This window comes from Cupressus sempervirens, chromosome 3, assembly GCF_028749045.1.
Source record: "Cupressus sempervirens isolate cs-2001-9-10 chromosome 3, ASM2874904v1, whole genome shotgun sequence".
Taxonomy (NCBI): Eukaryota; Viridiplantae; Streptophyta; class Pinopsida; order Cupressales; family Cupressaceae; genus Cupressus; species Cupressus sempervirens.
Window position 1 is genome coordinate 997949301 of NC_143120.1, and position 25704 is coordinate 997975004.

A 25704-nucleotide genomic window follows, 5' to 3' on the forward strand; every position below is an offset into this window, starting at 1 on the left:
AATCCTATTCTTAGCAGTTACAAGAATATCCATGATTGTTGCATGGTATTGATGATTCCTATTCTTAGCAGTTACAAGAATATCCATGATTTCTGCATGGTATTGATGGTAAAACGTCTTTCAGATTCCTATTCTTAGATGGAAAAGAAAACGTTTTTATTACTACTGGACAGCAAGGCCAGTCAGACTTTGGTTATTAAAAAGCCAATCTTTTATGTAAAAAAAAAAAGGATTCGAACTTGGGAAGGAATGGGAAGTTTTAAGTCTCCTTTGGTTTCCTGTGTTTTTTTTTCAAGATTATGGTTCTACTGTTATGCTTCATATATTTCTCATGGCAATCAGTTTAGGGAATAACAATTGCAGAAAAATGTACTCTGATGCGGGGTCAATATCTCGGGTTTGAACCGTTGGATTTCTCTCAAATTTTTATATGTTGTTTGAAACCTAGTTACGCCAAAGATCAACGGTTGGATTGAGTAAATCTTTTCTGGTTAGAAAGTTATTCATGTCTGAGTGCGGGTCTATCCGAAGGAAGCAAGAAGATATTTTGGGGGATTTTATTTTCAAAGTTTTGTTTATTGAATCTGATTTTAGTGTGTGATCCTGAAGGTTGTAGATGCCCCTTGAAGCAACTTAGTTGAGTGACTGATTCCTTCTGAGTTTCCCAAGGTGTGGCTCTGCATCATTTTTGGTTACTCCCGGGGACAGAAAAGTTCAAGTCCCATTGAATTGCTGCAATCTTTTTTCGGAGTTTCCAATTGTATGTAAGCAATAATGTCACCATAAGAATGATGGAATTGATGCCGCTTGCCAGAAGATTCTGATTCCAAACTGTAGAATGAATACCTTCCATGGTACCTGTGTCGAATCTTGGAACAAATATATTTAACAGCCTCGTATCACCTGCATAAAAATACCAAATTATCATACCAACATCTGCTTCTCGTTTGTATATCTCTAGAGCATCATAATGATCAACAAATACTTCATTCTTGTCATCAATAGTCTTCTCTTCAGCATCTGATCTTTGCACTACATCTTTTCCTTTCTAATCATTTGTGTCAACATCTCCATCATCTGGGCAAATATTGTCTGCAACCACACCTGTCACCAACTCTTCTTCATCTGCAAGAACCTTTTCCTCACAAGGTTCAACAACAACCTCCTGTTGTTCACTCTTAGTCTCTACACCAACATTCACCTGCGGTCTATGCTCTTCTAATGGATTGTTTTCCTCTTCTTGATCTAACTCTTCATCCTCTACCTGTGTGCTTTGAATCACTTCTTCCTTCTTATCCTCAGCCTCCAAATTTTTTTTTCATAGGAGTACCTTCCAGCATTGTACTCTTCTCTATTTTCAAAGGACATGTTACTGTTCCAACCACAGATTGTTTGCATTCAAATCCAAGAGGGCTTGTCTTGTTACTGCACTCGTCAAGAGATACTTGCTGCACTTCTTGTTGCTGCACTTTGTGTTCTTGCTGCACTTCTTTCAACTTAGCTTTATTCTCTTTCAACTTAGCGTCATTCTCCTCAAGTCTTCTTCTCAAATTGTTTATCTCCTCTTCTATCTTGCTTAGCTCTTCTCTTTGTTTTCTCCTTTCTTCTTTCTCTCTTTTCTTCTTTTCCTCTATCTCCTTCTGTTTAGAATCCTTTCTCTGCCGATACCTTCTAAAAAGATACAATAAAGCTGCTTCTTCTTGTCCCATCATTCCTCAGCTAGGTTATTTTATTCTTATCTAGTCCCCTGGACTTCTTCTCAGACTATTTCTCTCAATTTTTCACAATCACACAAACATATACACAACTACTTTTTCCCAAACCTTTTGCTGGTCTCTGATACCAAAAATGATGCAGAGCCACACCTTGGGAAACTCAGGAGGAATCAGTCACTCAACTGAGTTGCTTCAAGGGGCATCTACAACCTTCAGGATCACACACTAAAATTAGATTCAATAAACAAAACTTTGAAAATAAAATCCCCCAAAATATCTTCTTGCTGCCTTCGGATAGACCCGCACTCAGACATGAATAACTTTCGAACCAGAAAAGATTTACTCAATCCAACCGTTGATCTTTGGCATAACTAGGTTTCAAACAACATATAAAAATTTGAGAGAAATCCAACGGTTCAAACCCGAGATATTGACCCCGCATCAGAGTACATTTTTCTGCAATTATTATTCCCTAAACTGATTGCCATGAGAAATATATGAAGCATAACAGTATAACCATAATCTTGAAAAAAAAACACAGGAAACCAAAGGAGACATAAAACTTCCCATTCCTTCCCAAGTTCGAATCCTTTTTTTTTTTTACATAAAAGATTGGCTTTTTAATAACCAAAGTCTGACTGGCCTTGCTGTCTAGCAGTAATAAAAACGTTTTCTTTTCCATCTAAGAATAAGAATCTGAAAGACGTTTTACCATCAATACCATGCATAAATCATGGATATTCTTGTAACTGCTAAGAATAGGAATCATCAATACCATGCAACAATCATGGATATTCTTGTAACTGCTAAGAATAGGATTGGCTTTTTAAAGAAAACCGACTTTCCTCCAAATAGAAGGAATATGAAACGGTTTCTTTTATTCCATAGCCAATTTTTCGTCATTATGAACACCCTTAAAATTGCCACCAACTTTCTGATGAGATTCTTTTAATTATTGACCACATGGCATTTCTATTACTAATTTTATTCTTTCTAAAACCGACACTAACATCATTAACCCTTTCCTCTAACTCTCTAACATATCCGACTAAAAACTATAACATTTATTTAATAAAACACCTAATTCTATCCACTAAGACATAATCCTAAATTATTAAAATTGACCATTTAAAATATATGGAGAATCTTGGACCTTTGAAATGATTTAGTAATGAGATGCGCCTGCATCACAGGGGGTCTTGTGAATGGGATAAATCAGATTCCTAGACCAGGAAGTTGGAAAAGCCAGTATGAATCACTCTATTAAAGAGAATAGAGAGATAGGGGCCCCGAACAGAGGAACCGAACTTGAAAAGTTCAGCTTGGAAACCCTCTTCATTAGCAACTCTACTACACTTCATGGATCTGATTGCCTCATAAATATGGGAAGGGGTGAAAAGGCATATGAAAGGAGGCGAAGAGGGATGACTGGAAGGCTGCCCAGGAATGTCATAAAGAGCCATGGTGTGCAAGGTAAGGAAGCGGAAGTCGAAGGTGGAAGATGGAGAGGAATTATGAGGGAAAAGAGTTGGGGATTGCGGATCAGCGTGGAGCAAAGAGATTTGCACGTAGAAGTGGCAAAGTTACGCTTCTTACTTCGAAGAAAATGGAGATAGGATGAGCAAATACTAGCAAAGTCAGTGGAGTGAGCCTCAAAAGCATAGCGCATAAAACGATGAAAAGATTTGCAGTTCGAATCGAACCATTAGTTCATAGGGCAGGTATTACGACGAGTGCTGCGAAGGAGCAATGAAGGACGATGAGGAATGGAAAGGGAGGCAGACTTAAGGATAGCCGACACAAACAAATCAACATGGAGGCGGCCTCGCATGAGTCTGAGAAGCACAACAGACTGAGGAGTCTCGAAAGATGAGCTGCAAAGAGCTCACAATCACCATCGAGAAAATGGAAGCGAATGGGCGAGCGAGTCGTGACAGACGAGAGATGAGGCAACATGAGAGGGGAGAGGCGAAAATGAATACTAAGGAGAGCATGATCAGCCAAAGGAAGGCACAAAATGGTAAAACTGCGAATGCAAGGGATGAAGGAGGGACATGCAAGAGCATAATCAACAACACTAGCACCACCACAATGAGGCGAACAAGTGAAGAACTCAAAACCAGGGAAACAGGAAGGGCCGTTCAAAATCACCAAGCCAGAAGACTCACAGAGCCGCAGGAAATGTCTACCATAAATGGATAATGGCCCAAAAACATCCTCGGAACACCTCTGAAGCCCTGAAAAAGCTGGATCAATCTCGGTGGAGCATATGGAATCTGAACTGCGATCATATAGTGGAGCCTGAAGTATTTTGGTTCTCGCATTGAAATCCCCGAGAATAATAATGTCCCAAGAATAGCAAATTGAGAAATAGTCTCACAAAGATCAATAAAAGGGTCCCCGTCATCGGTAGCATGAATAGCATAGTGAGATGAAGCCAGTGGAAAGGAGCAAACAACCAAATAAAGATCTCTTTGACAGTGACCCTTATGATCAATGTGGACCCACATAAATCTGGCAAATGAGTTTGAGTCTATAATAGAAGTGCTACTGAAAATATCATCCTTAATCAAACAAGCAACACCACTAGATCCCCGTACACTGCCAGAAACAAGAACCTCCTCTCTACAAATAGACAGTCACTGAAAATCGGTAACACTTGAGAGAGGACGTACAGGACTCTCGTGAGTCTCGGTTATGACAAGAATATATGTGGATCCCACAGCATTACGGAGCAGACCAAGTAATGACCATAAAGATCCATTACCATTCCAACAGTTAACAAGAAGGGAGCAAGTGGGGTTCTCCCTCTTGTCAGATTGTTGGTGGGACCATCATTTGGCCTTAGGGGCCTGTCTCTCTATCCAACCACTGGGGGTGAATCTCTAATAACCATTTTCAGATTCCTGATAACCACCCATTTACCATCTCGTCTCGCATTTGCAACAACACTATGAGCATGTTTGAGCTCTACAACTTGAGCCTTCGTGAGATCATCTAAGAAGATCTTGGAAGGAAGAGAAAAAAACTTCCTCTTAGCACGGAGAGCTCGGAGCTTGTTAGCAAGTGAAAGGAATCTGATAAATAGGACATCCCCATGTCCAAACTAGCACTTATCCAATGTGATGTCAGTAAGACCAAGTTGGTCACAAAGGAAAGAGCGTCCAGTTGCGAGAGGATCATGAGAAGAGGAAAGTCTACGAACTCGCAGGTCAAGCTCGTGAACACGTCTCACCCTCTCATCTTTGATCTTGGCTTGTACGATTTTGTCAATATTAGCCAGAGGTTGAGAGTCTGTGTTACCACAGAGAGAGGCCCAAGATTTGACCTTTAGTTCAGTTTCAAAAACAAGAGAGGAATGTTTAGCTGCAATGATGGATTGTTGTTCTTTGATGGAATCAAGTCCTTCCAGTTGCGAAATGATAGAGCTGATACTGGTTTGTAGTCCTGTTGTTTTAATAGTGAAAGTATCTGAGAAACTTTGGAATCGAGTTGTATTAGAAGTTGTGGCACTCTTAAGTTAAAAAATGGTAACAGTTAGGGAGGAAACTTGCTCTTTCAGCTGTAGGTTATCTATTTCTAGCTTGGAAATTCTGTCACAAAGCCTCCGATAAGTGAGGAGTTGCTGGCCATGGGTTGACCCTGAATCAACACTGTCTACCATAATCAGACATAACAAAGAAACGACAGCCAAATGTAGAGAAGCGCTGAAGCCCACGCCTACCTAGTAATGCCGGAAGAAACAATCCAACACCCTACGAAAAAGTCTAAAAGAGGAAACAAGTACTGGGAGAAAACACCCACAGCAGAACACCTAGCACCCACGACAGGATCTGAGAGAGGAAGCACGCGGTGGGAGAAAACACCCACGGATTTGAGACAGGAAGCAAGCGGTGAGAGAACACCAAACACTCACGACAAAACCAACAGTAGCATCTACGGCATATAACATCCACGACAGAGGATTGAACTTTACTGCAAAACACCTAAACACAACAGACTGAAACCAGTAAACACACGGTGACCAAGTTCGGACAGCAAATAGAAACCAAAAACCTGGCAATCACATCCAGACACTCATAACTAGGATGCAAGCACTCCCATAAAATATCTGCCACAAAACCCACGCATCCATACCAGGCGGACAAATTTAGAGAAAACTGAACAAACACACACTAGAAGCTTGTGGAGTCAACACTATTGGGAGCCATTGATCACAAACTGTGTCAAGGTTGCAGGAGAAAAAATCGCGACGGAAGGTGATATCGTGGCAGCGGAGGTCATCGATAACAACCCCAATCTTGCATTCTTTTTGACAAAGAGATTTCCAACAATTTGATAGAAGGACATGATACAAGTTATGATTTGCATGGTTTCTCTTCGGTTTCAGTTATCTTTTTGGATGTTCGGTTTCACTTACATTAGCTTTGAGATTGGTTGGAGACTATGATCACTGGTTTGTGCTCATGTATGTCATGTGAGAAATGATATGGTTATTCCTTTATCTCTTTTCTTTGTTGGTTGCGGAGAACTTGGGAGAGTGTTAGAGACTTGTTCTTGCAGATTATTGGTTTATATTTTGTGGATGTCCTTGAGACTACATGGATTCACTTCTTTGAAATGTTGTGAGTGGATTGGTTATAGCTTTGACATTATCTTTTGCAGTGGGAGCTTCTTGGTATATATGTGACAGGTATTGCTCTTGAGGCTTGTAATTGCAGGGTACAGATTGGATGTGTTGATGATGTGAGATTCACTTGGTATACTTTTCAAGGAATGAATAGTTGGATGGGTTGGCACTTGCTGTGGGTGCTATTTCAACTATGGTCATTTGACAACTACAGATACATGTGATTACCTTTGGATTAGGTGTTTGTCCTTGACATTTCAGTTGGTATAGGATTTTATGATTTTCTTATGTAATAGGTTGGGTGGCTTTCTCTTTGGATGGTTTCTATGAATGGCTAGTGGCACTGGAATAATAGGACTTGAGATCATTCATGTTTGATAAGTTGGATACTTTGATTTTGTTGTGGGTATCAAGATGGAACACATGGTGTACTTTGATCCATGATGGTGGATGTGCTATTAGGGATTGCTTCCTTGTTTATTTATGTGGCTACGGATTGACCCTATACAATGTACACAAGTGGGAGATTGTTGAGATAATAGGTGTTGCATACATTGCATAATATTGTTATATTGTACTATTTTATTATATTATGTAATGTTGCACCTAGATGGATGTACAACGTGAAGAGATTCCCATGAGATATCCTTGATGAGTTGTATTGTAACATTGTGATAATATTTGAGTAATTATTTAATATTGGGGAAAATAAATAATTGCCCAATATTAAATGTGGGGTCAGTGGGTTGGGTAGTACATGGTTTATGTAATACCACCATAATACCACTTGGTGGTTATGTGAGACTTTTTACTATATAAACAACCACAAGGGTAGTTGTATGAAAAAAGGGCAAAAGGCAAAAAGGGAAAAAAGACAAGAGTTGAGCAAGACAAGGCTTGATAGGTTAGTCAAGGGAGCATTTGTGAAGGATGTAAGCATGGCATGGGATGTGTGGATTCATGCTTATTCACATGGATTGCTTGGTTGTGGCTAGGGCTTTAAAGGCTTCCATGGTTGTATTGCAATGGTGTTTTGCTAAATAATACATGGTGATGAATGCTTTTGGAGGCTAGGTTTTTTCCCTCAATGAGAGTTTTCCAAGGTATATCTTGTGTCACATTTTTGTAGGTATGTTGTCTATTCTCTTGTATGTTGATTTTAATTGCATATTTATTTCATATCTATTATGGGTTATGTGGAAACTGTTATATTCTATCTTGCAAGTTTCCTTACATTAGGTGTTAATGTCCTCCTTGAGGAAACCTGGAAGGCTCTAGGGAAACCAACCCTTTGGCTGCCCACATTTCAGCTGGTGGGAGTAGATCAAGCCTATAGGGATGCTAATAGGACAAAAAGTAGTGATTGGCACACAACAATTCTTCCTAGATTTTGTGGTCATTATTTTGGAAAAGAAGGGATATGATGCATTATTAGGGAGAGGGTGGCTGGTTAGACCAAAGGTGAACCATAATTGGAAAAAAATACCCTTTTCATCAAAGTAGATGGCCATAATTACACAATTGACTTAAGGAGCCAGATTGTAAGTTAGGAACTTGCATCTGATTCGGAGTCAGAGGGAGAAGATGGTGAAGGAGTTGAGCCAAATGAAGAGGGCGTATTATGCATAGGAAATTGCTCTAAAGATGAAACAAGTTCTCGTAATGGCCTGTTCCACTGGCAAATGGGGGATTATAAAGTGTTTGAACCAGAATGCAAAATGTTGTAGATCCAAGAGACAGAATCCTAGAAAGGCGATGCAGGATGGCATAAGGAGCACAAGAAAAGGATAGCCAAAGTTAAAAGAAACAGAGCAATAAAATTATCTAATAATCTCTTAAAAGACGCATTAAAATCCAAACTCAAGGGTTACAAAGAAAGAAATCAAGATGTCCAAACTATAGTTGAACCAAAAGATTGAGTAGTAGGAGGAAAAAGACAAAAAGAGAGACAGAGCTAGCCCGCAGGCACTAAACTAACGAGGAATATCGGTTTGTACAATCTAGTTTGTCATATGAAGGCACAAGGACTAAACCCATATGATGTACAAAAGCTAGTAGGAAGGCAAACATTGCATGACGTACAGATTCAAGAGGAGAATTTCCATATGCAAACGATGGAGTTTGCACTATGTAGAGGATTATTTCCATATGACACATATTGGGAAAATTCATATGCAATATTCTATATGTAGGAGGACAAAGGCGAAGTTTGTACAAAGCAACCATGATAGAAACTAGTCTGTACGGTCAAGGTGTCCGTACAAAGACACATCGACCAGGTCCATGTGATGAAAGGAGGCATTAGTTGAAGAAGCATCATACGACAGGATGATAATGATGTCAAGGTGGGAATAATGATGTCGTACACCATACAGACTATGCAACCATGCAAAAAACTACACATGGAGGGGGCATTCCATACGTCCTACGGACACCAGGAGGCAAAAGTAGTAGGGTCATATATCTGGGTACCAAGCAGAAGTAACGAGTCCGTATGCATATGGACATCAAGCCAAAATGGCCACTTAGAAGCCTAATATTTTAGGTTATTGTGTTTAAGTCATTTGAAAGACGACTTCTTTTTTTGGGGGTAATGTAGGGCATAACAAAGCAATAATGTGATTAAAGATAGTTTTGGGTTTGGGTAGTTAGGTAACAAGGGGATGCGTCGGTTGGTCTCCCTAACCAACCGCCTTCTATTTAAGAACATTGGGACATGAATGATGTATTGGTGATTTTTGGGTTAATCAACAAAGAATACTGTTTTTCCTCGCAATCATTCGGTATGCTTATTCTTTGTAATGGTTCCTTATGTTGATATTGATAACATTGAATTCATATTGAGTGTATTGTAACCATTCTACAGATGAGCTAAAGAGATTAGAGTAGGAGAGAGCTAGTAGTGTAGGAGACTAGAATATAATAGCTAAGCGAGAGAATTGATGAAGTTGTTGCTATGATTCTTGTCAAAGTAATTGATAATTCATTGTTGGTTTTTCATGGTGCATTACTTAATATTGCTTTGAAATGTTGCACGGTTTCCTCAATCTTTTGCTTGGGGTATATTTCTTTTCATGTTGGAGTAGTTTAATTGAGTGGAATTTGTTGTGGATTTTATATGCTTGACTTGAACAAATTTGGGCCACTAGCCTCTTGCTGATATTAGAAGTGCCTTGCGTGGTAAGCTGATGATTGAATGCACTTAACCTCAATTGATGTTGAATATTTAGTTTGCATCCATTTGATTGGATTGGAGAGGAGATTGCTTTAAAAACCATTTGAGTTTTCCTTAGAAGCTTGCCCTAGGTGGTGAATCGCTGGCAAGATTACATTTAGTAGAGTCCAAGCCATCCATGAGTAGAAGTTAGCCAGTTTAAGTTTGAGTTGAAGTGAAAAGGTTTGAAGACCAAAACTATATTTACATTGCACGTTGTAAAGCCAAATCTATAAGAGAAAGAGTTGATATACATTAAATGAATAGCACAAGTCCCTTTGTGATAACCAGCATATCACATCATAAACTGAGTGAAGTCTAGGATTAAGAAGGAACCTTGAAGTCATTTAATGACCTTACTTTGCAAGCTTAGCATGAGAGAGAGGATTGGGTGTTCGGTGTTTCTCCTTGGAACTTAAGTATTTGATTTTTCATGTTGTAGCGGAACAAAACTCACATCGACAGGTCCAACCTATAAACATTTAGAGGTGAACCAATGTCAACAAGAGTCTGCCTAAAGCCGATACCATGAACATACACAATTATCATTCGTGGGTCTGCTATATTCCTTATTTCTAGAGGTGGCATTTTATGTGGATAGAATGGGATATTCAAGGAATCCGCTTGACTATGATCTATCCATGCATTCACGTCTAGAGGCCTAGTAGAAGAAGGTAGCAAGATCTTTTGAAGAGCTTCTTGAATCATCCTTTGGTAAACTGGAGCCGTTTGAAGCAAATCCCGTAGTGAGATCTTAGCGGAGTAGCTCAAAGTTGGTCACTAAGATTGTATTCACTTGGTTGCTTAACTGAAGAGTTGGGTGCTTGAGGAAGACTTGGTTGAGGTGGTAAAGAAGTTGGATTATTAACATTTCACTTCTTCATTGGACATACATTTGAACACATGCAACCAGGTGGCCTATCTCCCTCTAGAAGAAATGATTCACATGTTACATTGAAGGAAAGTGGTGATTCTAGATTAATTGTGAATTCATTTGGTCATTTTCTGGAACAATTTTATAAATGAACTTGATATTTACACTGCTTATCTGAATAACTGTGAGAAATGAATTCCAGCCGTGGGTTCTTTTGTTCATCTTCACCTGTAGCAAAGGAAATGGAAAAATAATTACCCAGATTCTCTATATCTGTGGATGATAGGAAAACCTCAAATTACTTCTAAACCAAGCCTTGTACATTGGACTTTGACACAAGGATTCAATGCATTCAAAATTTTGGACACAAATCAATTTGACTGAAAAAAAAGTTGACATGACAGAAATTTAAGGCTGTTGAAATTCAAGGACAACACAGCTCATAGAAAAAATTGTTTGCTTGACACACATCTCTTGATCTTCAAGCCCTCTGAAGGTACTTTCCACCTTTTAATGGCTACATAAGTTTGCAGTTTCCTAGATGATGGAGAAACCTCAAAGCATGCGACGGCCTTACGATTTTGTGATAACTCCATTTATTTCCCTTGCAAGTGGTTTTTATCTAAAAAAGATACTCGTCTATGGGTTTGTAATGCCAAGATTTTATCTGCCATTAAAGGCAGTCTACAAAAGGGCATTTTAATCCCACATTCATAAGTCCCAAGACAATTCTGGTATTGTAAACAGCAGTCAAAATTTTACCTCATAGACACAAGGAAAGCAATTTCAAATTTTCGTATAACTTTTATCATGCGTTGAATAATTTCATTTGTATTTTATTGTTTTGTAATGAAAGGTGATAAATTTTAACTTAATTTGTTTTTATCTCTTATCTGCAGCAAGGTCAATACCTCAGATTCTTCTCAAAGTGGATACTCAAGTCTTGTAGTTGATAATACATCACAGAACTCTGACACAGATAATGAAAGGACTGATGCTCATAATTCAGAGTTGGAACACATGAACATTGTGCGACACTGGTCTCCTGAACAAGTCAGAATGTGGTTTCAAAAAAGGGTTCCTTTTGAAAGAAACCGAATGGAGGGTGAGTTATGCATATAGCTTTTTCTATTCTGATGGCCCAATTAATTAACCATCTTTTTTTGGATTGTTGTTTGACAGAAAGTACAGAAATGGTTTTCACTCAGTTGAAGTTAGCTTTATACATTTCTGTTGTTTTCTGAAATAATAAAAGAACATGTAACATTTTGTATTGGAACTATCTATAGAAACCATGCTTTAGTTATTCATCTTCAAAGATTTCTGCCATCTAGTATTTCATTGTGATTGCTCATCATCTAGACCTTTAATATTCATGGACAATACTTGCTGTCAATTATTGTAGATTTGAGCATTCCTATATTCGACTCTGAATGAACAAGCACATTTAGGCACAATAAAAAGGTAAGCTGAGGATGAAAAGCTTACACCTTTCCTTGGAATTGAAGCTTGTATGACTACTTATTTTAAAGGATTTTCATAGGAAGTTGTTTTTCTTCAATTTTTGGTACACATGGGTGAGAGAGAGAGAGAGAGAGAGAGAGATAAGACCCTTCAAGCTCTCCTGAGACCATACCTAACTGACAATCTCACCTAACATAACTGAAGCAAACAAATATCCAGATCTCCAACAGTTTCATAAAAGAACTGTGAAAAATACCAAAATACCACAGATGCCATAAACAACCCTGAGAGAGCACTGCACCAACCACTGCACAGTTCCATTAACCAAAAATAGTAACAGACAATATGAAAATTTCTAAATCCAACAGAGCAGACAGCAAGAAAAATTCAGAGGGCTTCTTTTACCCTGTTGTTTTGTCTGGAGCTGCTGCAAGCATAAGCAGACTGATTGCAAATGCGTGCAATGCACTGTTGAATAGTTTGATTGTCTACTGGCAGTATCAGGAATTGAGGATGAATTTGATTGGATTGAAAATATAGCTCTACCTGTGTTGACTAATGAGACTAATAATATGGTCACTTGTCATCCTCCGTTTTTTCCACCTTGTTAGTGCGAGGGTGGAAGTTGATATAAGCCCTATTAGACCAAATTTTCCATTATGAGCCTGAGCAGTCTTGGGAGACAGCTTGAGGAGTAAGAGTGGCAGCCAAAGAAGTCCAAGGGAAATCCAAACAGTTACAAGATCTGTCTTAAAATTAAAAATCCAGAAATCTTCACCAGTTATGACTTTCTAAGCCCCAGTTGTTCTCTCTGGCACACAGTATGGAGAATGGCCTGGACTAGCCAGAGCACTGAGTGCCGATTTAGCCTTTTATTTTTAAGGGGGAAAGGACAGAATTCAATCCAGTAGTGAAATTGAGGTCACTATGGTCAGCTGATTTAGTTCCTTAGTAATGTACCACAGCAGTTTCAATAGACAACCTCACACTGTGGTAAAAAGTAAAAAATCAGTTGATGAATAAAAATTGGAACAACTCTATATATATGTATCTATGTGTCAAATTCTTGAAGATAAATATTGGAAAGGTTTAGGAGTTAATCTTGCTACAAACAACTAGATATGACACAAAGGACATACTTTGAATCTTCATGCTGTTGGAAGTTTGAAACCAGTCTGGAGTACTAAAATGAGTGACACAACCAAAGTTTCTGATGATATTGAAGCAGTTTAAGGTTATTGCTTTATTGGAGGCAAAATATTCAAAGAAATTTTCATCCTAGGACTGCTCAAAAATATGGGCAAACACCAATACCTGATAAGTTTGCTACTTGAAAAAATGATAATTCTGTGAAAGACCAATAGTACTGTAAGAATCCCTGCTTATTCTACCCTGAATTTTTCAGTTAGGTAGATTTAAAATTTTGTTAAACACTTTGCATGCAAATATCTAGGTTTTGTTTTCGAGTTTGGGTTATGGAGTTTGGATTGGGTTATTGTTGTTATATTTTCATTTATGATATTGCCATGCAATGTAGATCAAAAGATAACAAATTAACAAGCACATATTGCTGGTAATGACCTATTAATAAAATAACAACAATACATATAACCCAGATTAAATAATAAAACACTTAGAGCATACCTAGATCAGAGCAAGGTGGTAATTACGTTAAAATATTGAAGTCTGTTCACAAAATGGTGGTCTGATATGTATATTTTCAGACCTTTGCATCCAATGAACTAAATTTTCAATTCATCCGAACTCCAACCATTATTGCTCAAGTCCTTGCGATGAATAACCCACTTTCCGGCTGCTCCAATAATGATGGATTAATGACTGATGTAAAGCTGGAATAAGCCCTTCTTTAATGTTGATCAAAACTCCACAAATCCAAACGGCTAAATCCTAGAATGAGGTTGCTAGGGGAAGGGGTGAACCAATGAACTTGTAGCTCTCAAAAAGTGACAAAACAACCATTAACCTTCGACTGTAATAAAATTGCAGACCTCTGATATAAATTTCAGTCACTTTTATAATTAGATTTTCACCATGAAAACCCTTAAAACTTGTACCAAAAACGCTCACATGCTTGCCTGCAACCTTGATGACAAAATATGTCCAAAGCTGTCCCAAACTGAAATGTTTTGCCTCCGACCTGCAATAAGCTCAATATGAATTCTGGAATGGATCCACTCAATAGGTTGAAAGGGTGTTTGTCCATACAACCGAGAAAATTGAAGGGTTTCCATCCTCAGATTTCCTAGAAATGTAAGGCAATGCTCTCAAGTTTTGTAGAGAGAAATTAAACAAAACCAAGTATATCAAATGATTTTCTCAAAGCTAGGCAATAGCCTACAGCAAAATGGTGAGTTGCGAGCCTCTTATCTGAGAGGTCTTAGGTTTGATTGTACTGAAGCTTAACATATAATAATAATTAATCTCAATAAAAAAAAACAATTAATCTTAAAAAGTAATAATTAATCTCGGCTTCAGTCCATTACCCATTAAAATAAAAATAAACAACAAATAAATAAATGACTTCCTCAAATCTCCTTGTATAATCCTCTCATAAAGTTTCTGAAAACTCTTTATTAGAAATTTCCCTTCTAATATTCATATTAACTTGCAATTGGGAGTAACAATAAAGTGACTCCTTATATAATTTAACTTAATTCCACCTTATAAATTAATTGTATATTTACCTTATATCTCCCAATGTTGGCATATATCTCCATAAAAACTTTATTGAATTAGTTAAAATTTTTAACTCCCTAGGTGCCAGAATAAAGTTACTTTATGAAAACGACTTAAATACACGTTAACCTCTTTTACATTGCCATATCATTAAGTCATTTAATATAATTTTTATTGAAGTTAAACTCATTTGAACTTTAATAACTTAAATCATTAAACTCTTGATAATTGCTAATATCAACTCTTAGGAATAATCCATCCATTTTCCAAATATAAATATGATGCCAATTGATCACCCCATTGACTTATTCTAAATAGTAAGTATGAGCAAAACATCCAACTTACTTACTAAAAATAGTAAGTGTAAATCTAAGTGCCTTGAATGATCTCCGGAAGGCACACCACAAATGAAATGAGTCTGAGCTGAATAATACTAAAATGAGCTCCTAAAGATTAGCTAAGGAGCCATAGAACACCTTCAAATTGGTTCCCCAATCACCAAATCAACCTACAGGGACCATTGATTATAGGCTAACCTCTGAAGATAACTCATGCTTGGGAAGGCATACTCTATAATATATTGTTGAAAATAACTCATGCTCAGTTCGCATACTCTATAATATATTTGTGTTCTTTGAGAGTGGTAGCACCATGGCATGGTTGCCTTGGGCCATGGCCAAATTACCTCTTATAGGAAACTTATTTGATATACATTATAAGCACCAGACTGCAACTTCTATTTCTTCCTTTCATGTATGCGAACACTCTAAACCCAATAAGTTTGAGCCATGGTCCATTAATTTTTTTTTATTGTTTAAATATTTTGGGTTATGTTGGTACGTTGTTACTTCTTGTGAAAGGAATGTTCTTAGCTTCTTGTTCGTGCATCTAATCAACTTGTATACAATCTCATTCTATGTCATCATACAGAAGTTAATATGAATGCAGAATTTCTAATTATAAAGGCTTCAAAGGTTATTATGTCTTTTAGAACAACACCCTGAACAATATTTATTGATACATACATACATACATGTGTGTGTGTGTATGTCTATATATACATGCGTGTGTGTGTACACACACATAATGATTCGACACATCATAATTATCAAAAATAAGATTTGTTTGATTAATAGATCTTTAGAGAGTAGTTTTAATGTAGATTAATGGATGAACTTTTCTTTGCTAAGAATAAAAATATATCTTATAGTAAACAACAAGTACAAGATACTAGAAGTGGTTACCGTAGACAGTTCCATGGAAAACACCTTTCTCCTAAATTCTCAAGCCTTCCTAGAATGCTTTCTGTCCTCATTCTCAAACTTAGTAATTTGTCCTTAAATTCTACCACTTGCTCCCACATGTATGAGCAAACCCACTACTTCACACCAATCTTACCATCTCTCAACTTACCTCCATTTGTCTCCGATCACCTTTCCTCTTCTCACATCACCTTATCCATTTAGTTCAACTTGTCACCAAAATGCCCCATAAAAAGATGTCCACCTCTTGATTCACTCATTTTTATAATCTTAAAATGTTCCTAACCCCTAGCCCTAGGACTTGAGAGGTTAGGGGCACATGTTTAGGATGAAAATGTCTCATTACATGCAAATTAAAAGTATAACAACATTAATCTCATGCCAACATATAATCGTATACAACAATAAACACATGGACACATTCCACTCATATTATGACTTGCACGTACATTAAGGTACTTTACAAAATAGATAGCGTGAACAAGAAGTCACACTCAAATAGCAAATATGAACATCATTGAATGCCACATTGACATCAATACAAGATCTTGGTCCTCCATTAGGCGAGGTCGATGTCACTAGCTAACACACTAGGTCACTATATCATCTCCCCTTCTCGTTGGTCATGGGTCACCTGCGCACTTAGAGTATGTATTAGTCCAACAAGATAATAAATATATCACTATCTAACCATCTTGATCATACAATTCCATCCATAATACAATTTCTATCGTATTAGAATATTATAATATTTCTTTAATGGTCATCTCAGTCTTTAGTTTATTAGGTAGTTTCTATTTCTGTCTTTAGTTCATGATTTTGTCTTTTATAAACATTGTCTTTGTAAATCTATACAAGGAGTTTTCATTTCCTTTGTTTAATACATCAACAACATATCAGGCTAGGTTGGTGTCACTGGCTAACACACTAGGTCACCATATCATCTTCTCTTCCCATTGGTCATGGGTCACCTGCACACAGAGTATGTATTAGTCCAACAAGATAATAAATATAGCTGAAGCAAAAAGAATGATACAACACTAAATCATATATCACTATCTAACCATCTCAATCATACAATTCCATCCATAATACAATCTCTATCTTATTATAATATTATAATACTTCTTTAATGGCCATCTTAGTCTTTAGTTTATTAGGTAGTTTCTATTTCCATCTTTAGTTCAGGATTGTATCTTTAATAAACATTGTTTTTGTAAATCTATATAAGTAGTTTTCATTCCTTTGTTTAATACATCAACAACATGATTTACCATAATATAGTATCAGAGCGGGTCGATGGGCTTTCATAAAATTTGGTGAAATTTTTAAGAAAAATTTGAGCCTCTTTTGATTTGGATTTTTTTTTCCAAAAATATTTTTTTTGGTTTTTTTGAAATAAAAATTGTTAGAGGTTGTTTTTATGAAATTTGTGGTTTGGTTTTGAAGATTTTTGCTAAAAATTGCAAGCCTAGTTGAGGGTTTTGATTGTATGATTTCTTGGTTTGGGCAAAAATCTCTGATGTTCTTGTTATTTATCTGAGGATCGCTGTAGATGTACTAAACATTGCCATTATATTTTGGTATGTATTTTCCGAATGACAACGACCTCTTATTTAAATTGAAAATAAGTCATGAAGAGACATGTCTATTCATTAATGAGATAATTAATATAATACAATTTTTGTTATATATATATATATAAATTTCTATCATATAATAATAAACTTATATATATAAATTATATTCATATATAATTATAATAGGTTTATCCGACAGAAGCTACTAAACATCAACACTCCCTCTTAGCTAGGGAGGATAAACACAAGACATATTACACCATTGATAATATTAGGAATGACAAATTTTAAAGATATCTTTGGTCAGAAGGTATTCACCATTTTGTTATCACATTTGATATCATGAGTATTGGCCTTCAGAATATCAACATACGATATTCACCTAATACTCTTGAGTAATGGTCTCTAGAGTATCAACACTCGGTATTCACCATGTACTCAATAAGGTAATGGTCTGCAAAATATCAACATATGATATTCACCATCTTGAAATCACATTTTAGTATTGGTCTACAGAATATCAACATATGATATTCACCAAATACTCTTTGAGTAATGGCCTCCAGAATGTCAAGATGCAAGATATTCATCAAGTACTGTGAGTAATGGTCTCTTGAATATCAACTTGCATGATACTCACCAAGTACTGAGTGTAATGGCCTCCAGAACATCAATTTGCATTACATTCACCATGTACTCAAAGAAATGTTTATAAGGTATGTGCACACACATTCTCATAATGCTTACCATATAAACATCTACCATGCAAAGTATAATCTATCATGACCTGCATAGACATTGTAAGATATCCATTGTAATAGAAAATTAAGTTATTGTAAGATTGTCATCTTTTAATAATTTCTGCAAATACAAGTGATGATCGTTTGGAAGTCGTCACTTCCTCATGGGGTAGGCCCATTAAATCATGCAGTCATACAAATGATACCAAATGCTTACATGAAGTCAAAACACCCTCGGAGTTTGATATGATCAAGATCTTCAAGGATCAACTAAAACATATCCTCTATCCGCTCCTTCATATGAATGTGTCAGACTCCCTTCAAACATCAATCTTAAGAGCTTCTTATCCAAACATGCCTATAGCAAAGTGTCACACTCCCGCTGAATCTCAATCTCCTTTCTACAAAAACATACTCACAAGAAAAGATCAAGGCAAATAGCTCTTATAATAAAATTTGCCTTTAATAATTATTCTCAATAATATTATAATATTATAAGAGCATTTAAATAATCATCTATATACACATGATCTAGTAGATATTTTCTAATATTATACATGTGTACAACTTCATCCCTCTATATATAAACAATATAACATTTATTAATAACATTTCATAACAATAAAAAATATACCTAACCACATTACCTTAATGAGGCCCACGTCTCATCAAATTCCTTTACCTTATTGGGATTCCTTGTTCCTCATTCCATGTTATAACTATGAAGTCTGTGTCTATTTAATTTATAAAACAATCTTTCCTTACATAAGTCACATCTTTTGATATGTATGCAATGACCAGGGGGTATTTCTTTCTTTTTTTGCCATCACATAGTACATGATTTGACTCATGAAGTCCAATGTGTTCTCCATATCCCAAATTAATTCTATCATATTTAATTTTCTCTTCCACGTGAGGTATTAGAAACTCTTGTGGTCACCAATTGTGCTGTCGCTGGCATCTCTACTACGTTTTTCCTAAGACCACCGATCTTCCCTTTGCCATGGAATGGTTTTTCGTTTTCACAAGTATCATTATCCTTATTCTTGCTTGCCTTATTGTGCTTGCTCGATGACTACCATAATAAGGCAAGTGTTCAACTCTTTTTCGATCACTTTTCTAATGGCCGATTACATGTCTTTGCCTGATAACCTGGCTCTTATTCGCTGACATAGTAATAGTAATTATTCAACCTATCTTCTGTTGCATGTATTTTAGAGGGTCGAATTACTAAGTTCTTACCTATTCTAAATAGTTTTCTCTTTTTAACTCTCTTTGTTGCCGCTCCCTGTAATGGAAGATCTGCTCATGTAGATTAATAGCTGATCCAAAATAGTGTGAGACAAGAAAATTTTCCTCCATCAATCGGTGTCTAATTGCATAATAGCGATGTGCAATTTTGTCGGTATACATGCCTAATCATCATTTGTGTATTGCCTTGTGCCTAAAGGGACCCTTCCTTTGCGGATTTCCATCACCTCCAACTATAATACTTTGGCACAACTTTTATAGTTTAATAGACACCCATACTCCATTTGCGGGTTCTTATCTTACATAAGTTTGGAGAATGTTGACTTATAATAAAACTTAATCTCATGAGAAAGTATTACATTGCACCCCAAATGCCATTGTTTGCAACACCGATTTATTGCACCTGATCGAACATTTCTAAAATCTTTTCATGAAAGCATTACTTGCATTCTTTATATGTGATGGCATTTTGAGGCATTTTGCACACAATTTTAGTGTCTAATCTGCATTCATGTTTAGAGCATGCATCTCATGAATTTCATTTGGCACAAACAGGGATCTTTACTTCCTCATCTTATATATGCATGTTCAGTACCTCCCTATTTCGGTCAATAAAGATTCTTAGAAAGTAGAATTCTTTCCATTTGGTCCCGCGGGCACGAAGGTAATCGTAGAAATTGGGCTACATAATTTGTCCACAGTGTTCACATATTCTCCCATATTCCAACGACAAATCCGTGAAAGCACATTTTCTGAACTCAATACAATTGTAGCTTCATAGTGGGACTTTGTAGTTCCTAAACCATGTTGAGACTCTTCATGGAAATATCGCTGTTGTTGTCTATATATTTCTAGAATGAGTAATGATTCTATTTTGAAATTTCCCTGTTGTTGTCTCCTTGGAGGACACTATTTTTGAGGGTCCAATCTCCACGTCACGAGGCTTCTAATGTCGCAGTGAAATAATGTTGTGTTTTTGCAGGATTCCAAATTCTCCACAGTCCAACCTGCTCATTGCAAGTCGCTTTTCGGAAAATCCCTAAAAATTACTTACTCTAGCGGATCTAAATTTCTAATTCTCTTCTAACAACGAATCCATGAATTTCTATTCCAAGAACTACAGGTGACAACATCATACATGCAAGAAGAAGACTCGTCATTATAACAGAGTCAGGCTCCATGCTTTCCACTTGCATTTGACACAAAACTTCCAAAAATTTATTTAGCATATCCATTCCATAAAACACTTTTCCTTCCAGTCCTCTACACGTTTGACATTTGCAATTAGGCTCTGATACCATGTTATTTTTCTGAGAATCATTGCAGATGTACTAAGCACTGGATTATACTTTGGTATGTGTTTTTCAAAGGGCAGCGACCTCTTATTTAAATTGAGAATTGTTTACCGTACAGGTAAAGAAGTCAACACATACAGACAATAATAGCAGAATTATATTTGCAATAGTAGATTAATGATGCCATACAATGATCCCAGACGGGATATAAATACTACTGCCGAACCTTCCCGAAGGAGTCCGTCGGCCATAATTATTCTATCCGTTACAAACTATTTACCGCCGGACCGTCGGCTACAGAATACCAAAACACCGCCGGACCGTTGGCTACAAAATACTAAAACACTGCCGGACCGTCGGCTACAGAAACACCGCCGGACCGTCGGCTACAAAATACCAAAACACCGCCGGACCGTCGGCTACAGAAACACCGCCAAACCGTCGGCTACAAAATACCAAAACACCGCTGGACCGTCAGCTACAGAAACACCGCCAGACCGTCGGCTACAAAATACCAAAACACTGCCGGACCGTCGGCTACAGAAACACTGCCGGACCGTCGGCTACAAAATTCCAAAACATCGCCGGACCGTCGGCTACAGAAACACTGTCGGACCGTCGGCTACAAAATACCGCCAGAACCATCCAGTAGGCTAACACCATCCCCCCCAAAAAGAAAAGTCGTCTCCTGACGACTGATAAAATATTTGAGACAAATTAACAAGAAAAATACATTAACAAAGAGACTACAACAAGAGAAATCTACTTCTGCCACATCACTTCCACATTCATCCCGTTACATCTGTAGCCTTTGCTAACACAATACTGTCTCCTCAAGCTGACCTTGATAGCCACCTGTGCTGCTTTCTCTGTTTTCAATTCCTCAGTACCCTGAGCCAAGTGTTGCTGCACTACCTCCAACTGGATGATCAGCTCCTCCCGAGCTCTCTACGCATCCACCAAGACAGCCTCACAGCCAACACTTGCTCTCACTGCCTCTGGTACACAGAAAGTCCATGCCTGCAGCATTCAATTCCTCAGTACCCTGAGCCAAGTGTTGCTATACTACCTCCAACTGGATGATCAGCTCCTCCCGAGCTCTCTACGCATCCACCAAGACAGCCTCACAGCCAACACTTGCTCCCACTGCCTCTGGTACACAGAAAGTCCATGCCTGCAGCAACTTCAACTCTTCTCAACTGGTCAGACTCCCACGACTAATATCCGCCACGACTGGGGGTCTAGGGGGCAACGCCCTCGGCGGGGTCGAGGGGCAGCGCCCCGGGTCCGCCAAGACCAGATTAACACTTCGCAACCCACACAGAAATGCACGGATCACCCCATTTCTGTCATTATCTGCCGATTCTGCACTCTTTCTGGCAACCACGGATGCATCCCCTTCCCTTTGGCATCATCTGTCACTCATTCTGAACAACTTGATTCTGTCGACGTTTTTTTTTTTTTTTTTTTTTTATTATAGGTACTGAACCTCCGACTAGCGCCCGTGTCCTACTCCACGGCCTTTCTGTCCTCACCCGCGACCTTCCTGGCATCGCCCGCGGCCTTCCTATTCTCCCCACGGATCATTAGTTTCAATTCCTCTCTCTTCCTTCGTGATCAAATTTTCGCTGATCGCCACTACCCACTCATAAACTTCTGTGCACTTTTGTAAGAAGAACTAAACGAGACAACCCCCTCAATTGAGACGCCCTTATCTGCCTGTGTGAAACTAGAGCTTGACAAAAACCAATTTCCAACTGTGCGTCAAAGAATTTCCATACCCTGTTTCATGGCTCTGAATTTACCGTTGGCTTGGAGATCGCTTGCTTGCTGCATTTGCTTAAAAATTTCCAAAGCTGAACCCTACAAATTTGACAATGATTGCGTCCCCTGAGACAACATTTGCTTCAGGCGTTTCTTCAGCGGAAGCTTTTCCGTCTTCCCAAACGCCCACGGAGCTTTATTTCTTCTCCGTCGCCCGCGGGGCTTTATTTTCTTCGCGAAAGCTGTTGCCCGCGGGGCCTCCGTTTGGTGTTGTCCGCGGGTAGACTTGCCCGCGGGACCTCCGGTAGGTGTTGCCTGCGGGGCCTCCTGCAGGTGTTGCCCGTGGGGCCTCCGACAGGTGCTGCTCGCGGGGTCTGACTTGCCCGCGGGGCTTTCGGCAGGTGCTGCCCGCGGGGTCTGACTTGCCCGCGAGGCCTTTCCGCAGCTTTTTTTTTTTTTTTTTTTCAAATTTATTCCTAAAAGAAATCAAATAACAGAGGTACCTCCATTTTGCCTCCAGGCGTCGCCATTCTGCAACGACAACGGAGTCGGGTGGCCATCCTGTGACAGCGACGGAGTCTTCCTGGCACCATAGTTTTTGAATTTGGATCTGTTGACTGCCGGAGGTACCTTTTGCCCGTCCAAAGTTGATAATCTGATCGCTCCATTGTTGCCGACCTTTCGAATCTGATATGGTCCAAACCATCTGCCCCTAAACATTTTCACTTTGATTTCATTTTGACTGTCGTACGCCTTACATTTGTTCTGTGCCAACCCCGTCGCCCACTGTGCCTACAGTCGTCGCGCAACTGTATTATTTCCTTGTTGTTGGTGCCCTTCCACTAATTTTATGCTGCGGTGTAACCTTTTCTTTCCGCGCGGTCCATTCACCATGTACTGGACAGTGGGATTTTTCGTTTTTCTGTGTTCAGACTATATGTTCTTCCCCTCAGCTTCAGCCTTGGCAGCTTTTCCTTCTTCCGCTTCCCTGCATTCCTGCGGACATTCGTTTTCCTCCTTTTTCTCATCTTCGTCGACCGTTAACATATTGCAGCTCGGAAAGAGTTCGTAGTCTTCTATCTACCAGTGGTAAAGGCCATTCACCAAGTTCAGGTCATCGTCATTCGATCCTCCGTCAAATCTCAATACTCCTTCTTCATCCGGTTCCATTCTCCTCTTTCCTTCATCATCACTCTCGCCTTCACTATCAGAATCTGACAATGCTGCCTCCTCGTCAACCATTTGCGTGTGTAGGTCAATTATGAATCTTTTGCCTCCGCGCTCCATTGATAGGGTATTGCGTTTCCAATCATGTTTTACTTTTGCTTGCACCAACCAATCTCGTCCCAAAATAGCATCATATCCTTTTCTTTTCAATGGAATAACCACAAAATCCAATAAAAATGGTTGCGTACCAATAGTTACCGTTTGTGCCCTTAAGGTTCTCAACGGTTTGATCCCGTGCTGGTCCGCCGTGAGTAACTGGAATGTAGGTGGCCACAGCGTCGGCTTTCCCAACTTCTTCCAAGTATCCTCAGGCAAGACATTCACGCCGGACCCTCCGTCAACAATTGTCTCTGTCAAAACATTTCCCAAAATCCCCATTTCGGCGACCGCTGGATGCTGTCTGGAGGTGAGTGCCAGCAGCATTGGGTCTGTTGCCGTCGCTTCCCTACTGTCCCTTCCTATGTCCTCCGTTGCTTTCGGAAACTGTGTATGATTCAAAATGGCCGTCCGTAACTAGGGCATTGTGAGAAGGTGGTCACTTATCTTGACCGGTATCTCCGTTTGTAAGATCTGTCGTACAATGTTTTGTTCTGCAAAGTTCCTTGCCAAGGTGCCGGTGATATCCTTCAACTGAGATGTCCCCGCCGACGATGCCTTTGCAATGTCCGCCTGTGCTTCCCCCACTTTTCTCTTTTCCTCCGCTTGCCTCCGTGTAATTGCCAGAACCTCCTCTACATCCGTGCCAACAGTGATCAAGTTTACTCCAGCCTTTGGACACTTGGAATCTTCGTGATCGCCGGGTCTGCACCATCTGCATAATAATTTCGGTGTGTTTGCCGCTGTACAATCCCGCGCAAAATGACCCCACAAATTACATGCTCGGCATTGAACGATCGGCCGTCCGTTTGCATCATACTGAGTTCGACTTCGGCTTCCATTATTATTGTTATTATTTTGCCCTTTGTTATTATTCTTGTATCCTCCAGATGTAGCACCGGCGGTATTCGTGTTTCCGCTACTACCCGACGGGGAAGCCTCCTGTGTGAGAAACACCTGCGGAGATCCTCTTGTCTTCATGTTAAAGGGGCACTCCTTTGTCGAATGGCCCATGATCTGACAGATGTCACAGAATTGGTTCTTCGGACACGATCCTTTAGTATGACCGTCGGTCTTACATTCCGTGCACCACAATTCATTACCTTTTGGCTCTTTTTGCATATTTTTAAACTCCTTCATCATTCGAACCATATCCTTCTGTAAGGCACGAACCTTTTTGTTACTACCTTCGTCGTCGCTACTATCATCCTCCACGGATTCATCATCATCAGAGTCAGAGGAGCTGGTTTTCTTCTTCTTTATCTTCTGCGCACTTTCAAGGTCGAGGGCTCTGTTGTAAGCATCGACATATGATGACGGTGGCACAATTTTCATTTTCCTCCGCAGTTTCGAGCGTAGGCCGTCCACAAACCACCTTTTCTGCAATCCGTCCGCTGGCTTGCTTTCCATTTTGTTTATTAAGTCTTTCAATCTTCTGGCGTAGCCAAGAACAGTTTCGTGCTTCCCTTGCTTGGTATTGAAAATTTCCGCTACAATTTCATTATCATCCCGCAAGAGTTTAAATTTCGCCAAGAATTCATTTTTAATGTTATCCCATGTATCCAGCTTTTGCGGATCCATATCCGAAAACCAATCAATCGCGACACCCCGTAGGGTTGCCGGAAATTGCCTGGCCCATTCGTCGGCATTTGTGATTCCATTTGCCCGCCAGATCGTCTCACATGTCTTACAATGTCGGAGGGGGTCGACTGTACCATCGCCTTCAAATTTTGGCAATTTTTCTTTGGGTCCCGCCATAACTCTGGAGGTTTGCACTCCTACAGTGGTCGGCACTCCCACACCGGCAGTCTGTACTCCCACACCGGCGGACTGGTCTCCCACACCGGAGGTTTGCACTCCCACACCGGCGGTCTGCACTCCTACACCGGAGGTGT

General features: G+C 39.0%; 1 protein-coding gene across 3 annotated transcripts in view; it reads left to right on the top strand.

Annotated features, from left to right (window-relative positions):
• LOC149570112 (uncharacterized) overlaps window positions 1-25704 on the top strand; it is a 122165-nt gene that overhangs the window by 58883 nt on the left and 37578 nt on the right. For all 3 annotated transcript variants that reach the window (XM_089822771.1, XM_089822770.1, XM_089822772.1), the window contains exon 2: window positions 11333-11538. In XM_089822771.1, the coding sequence (XP_089678897.1) occupies window positions 11333-11538 (206 nt within the window). The remainder of the gene's footprint in view (window positions 1-11332; window positions 11539-25704) is intronic.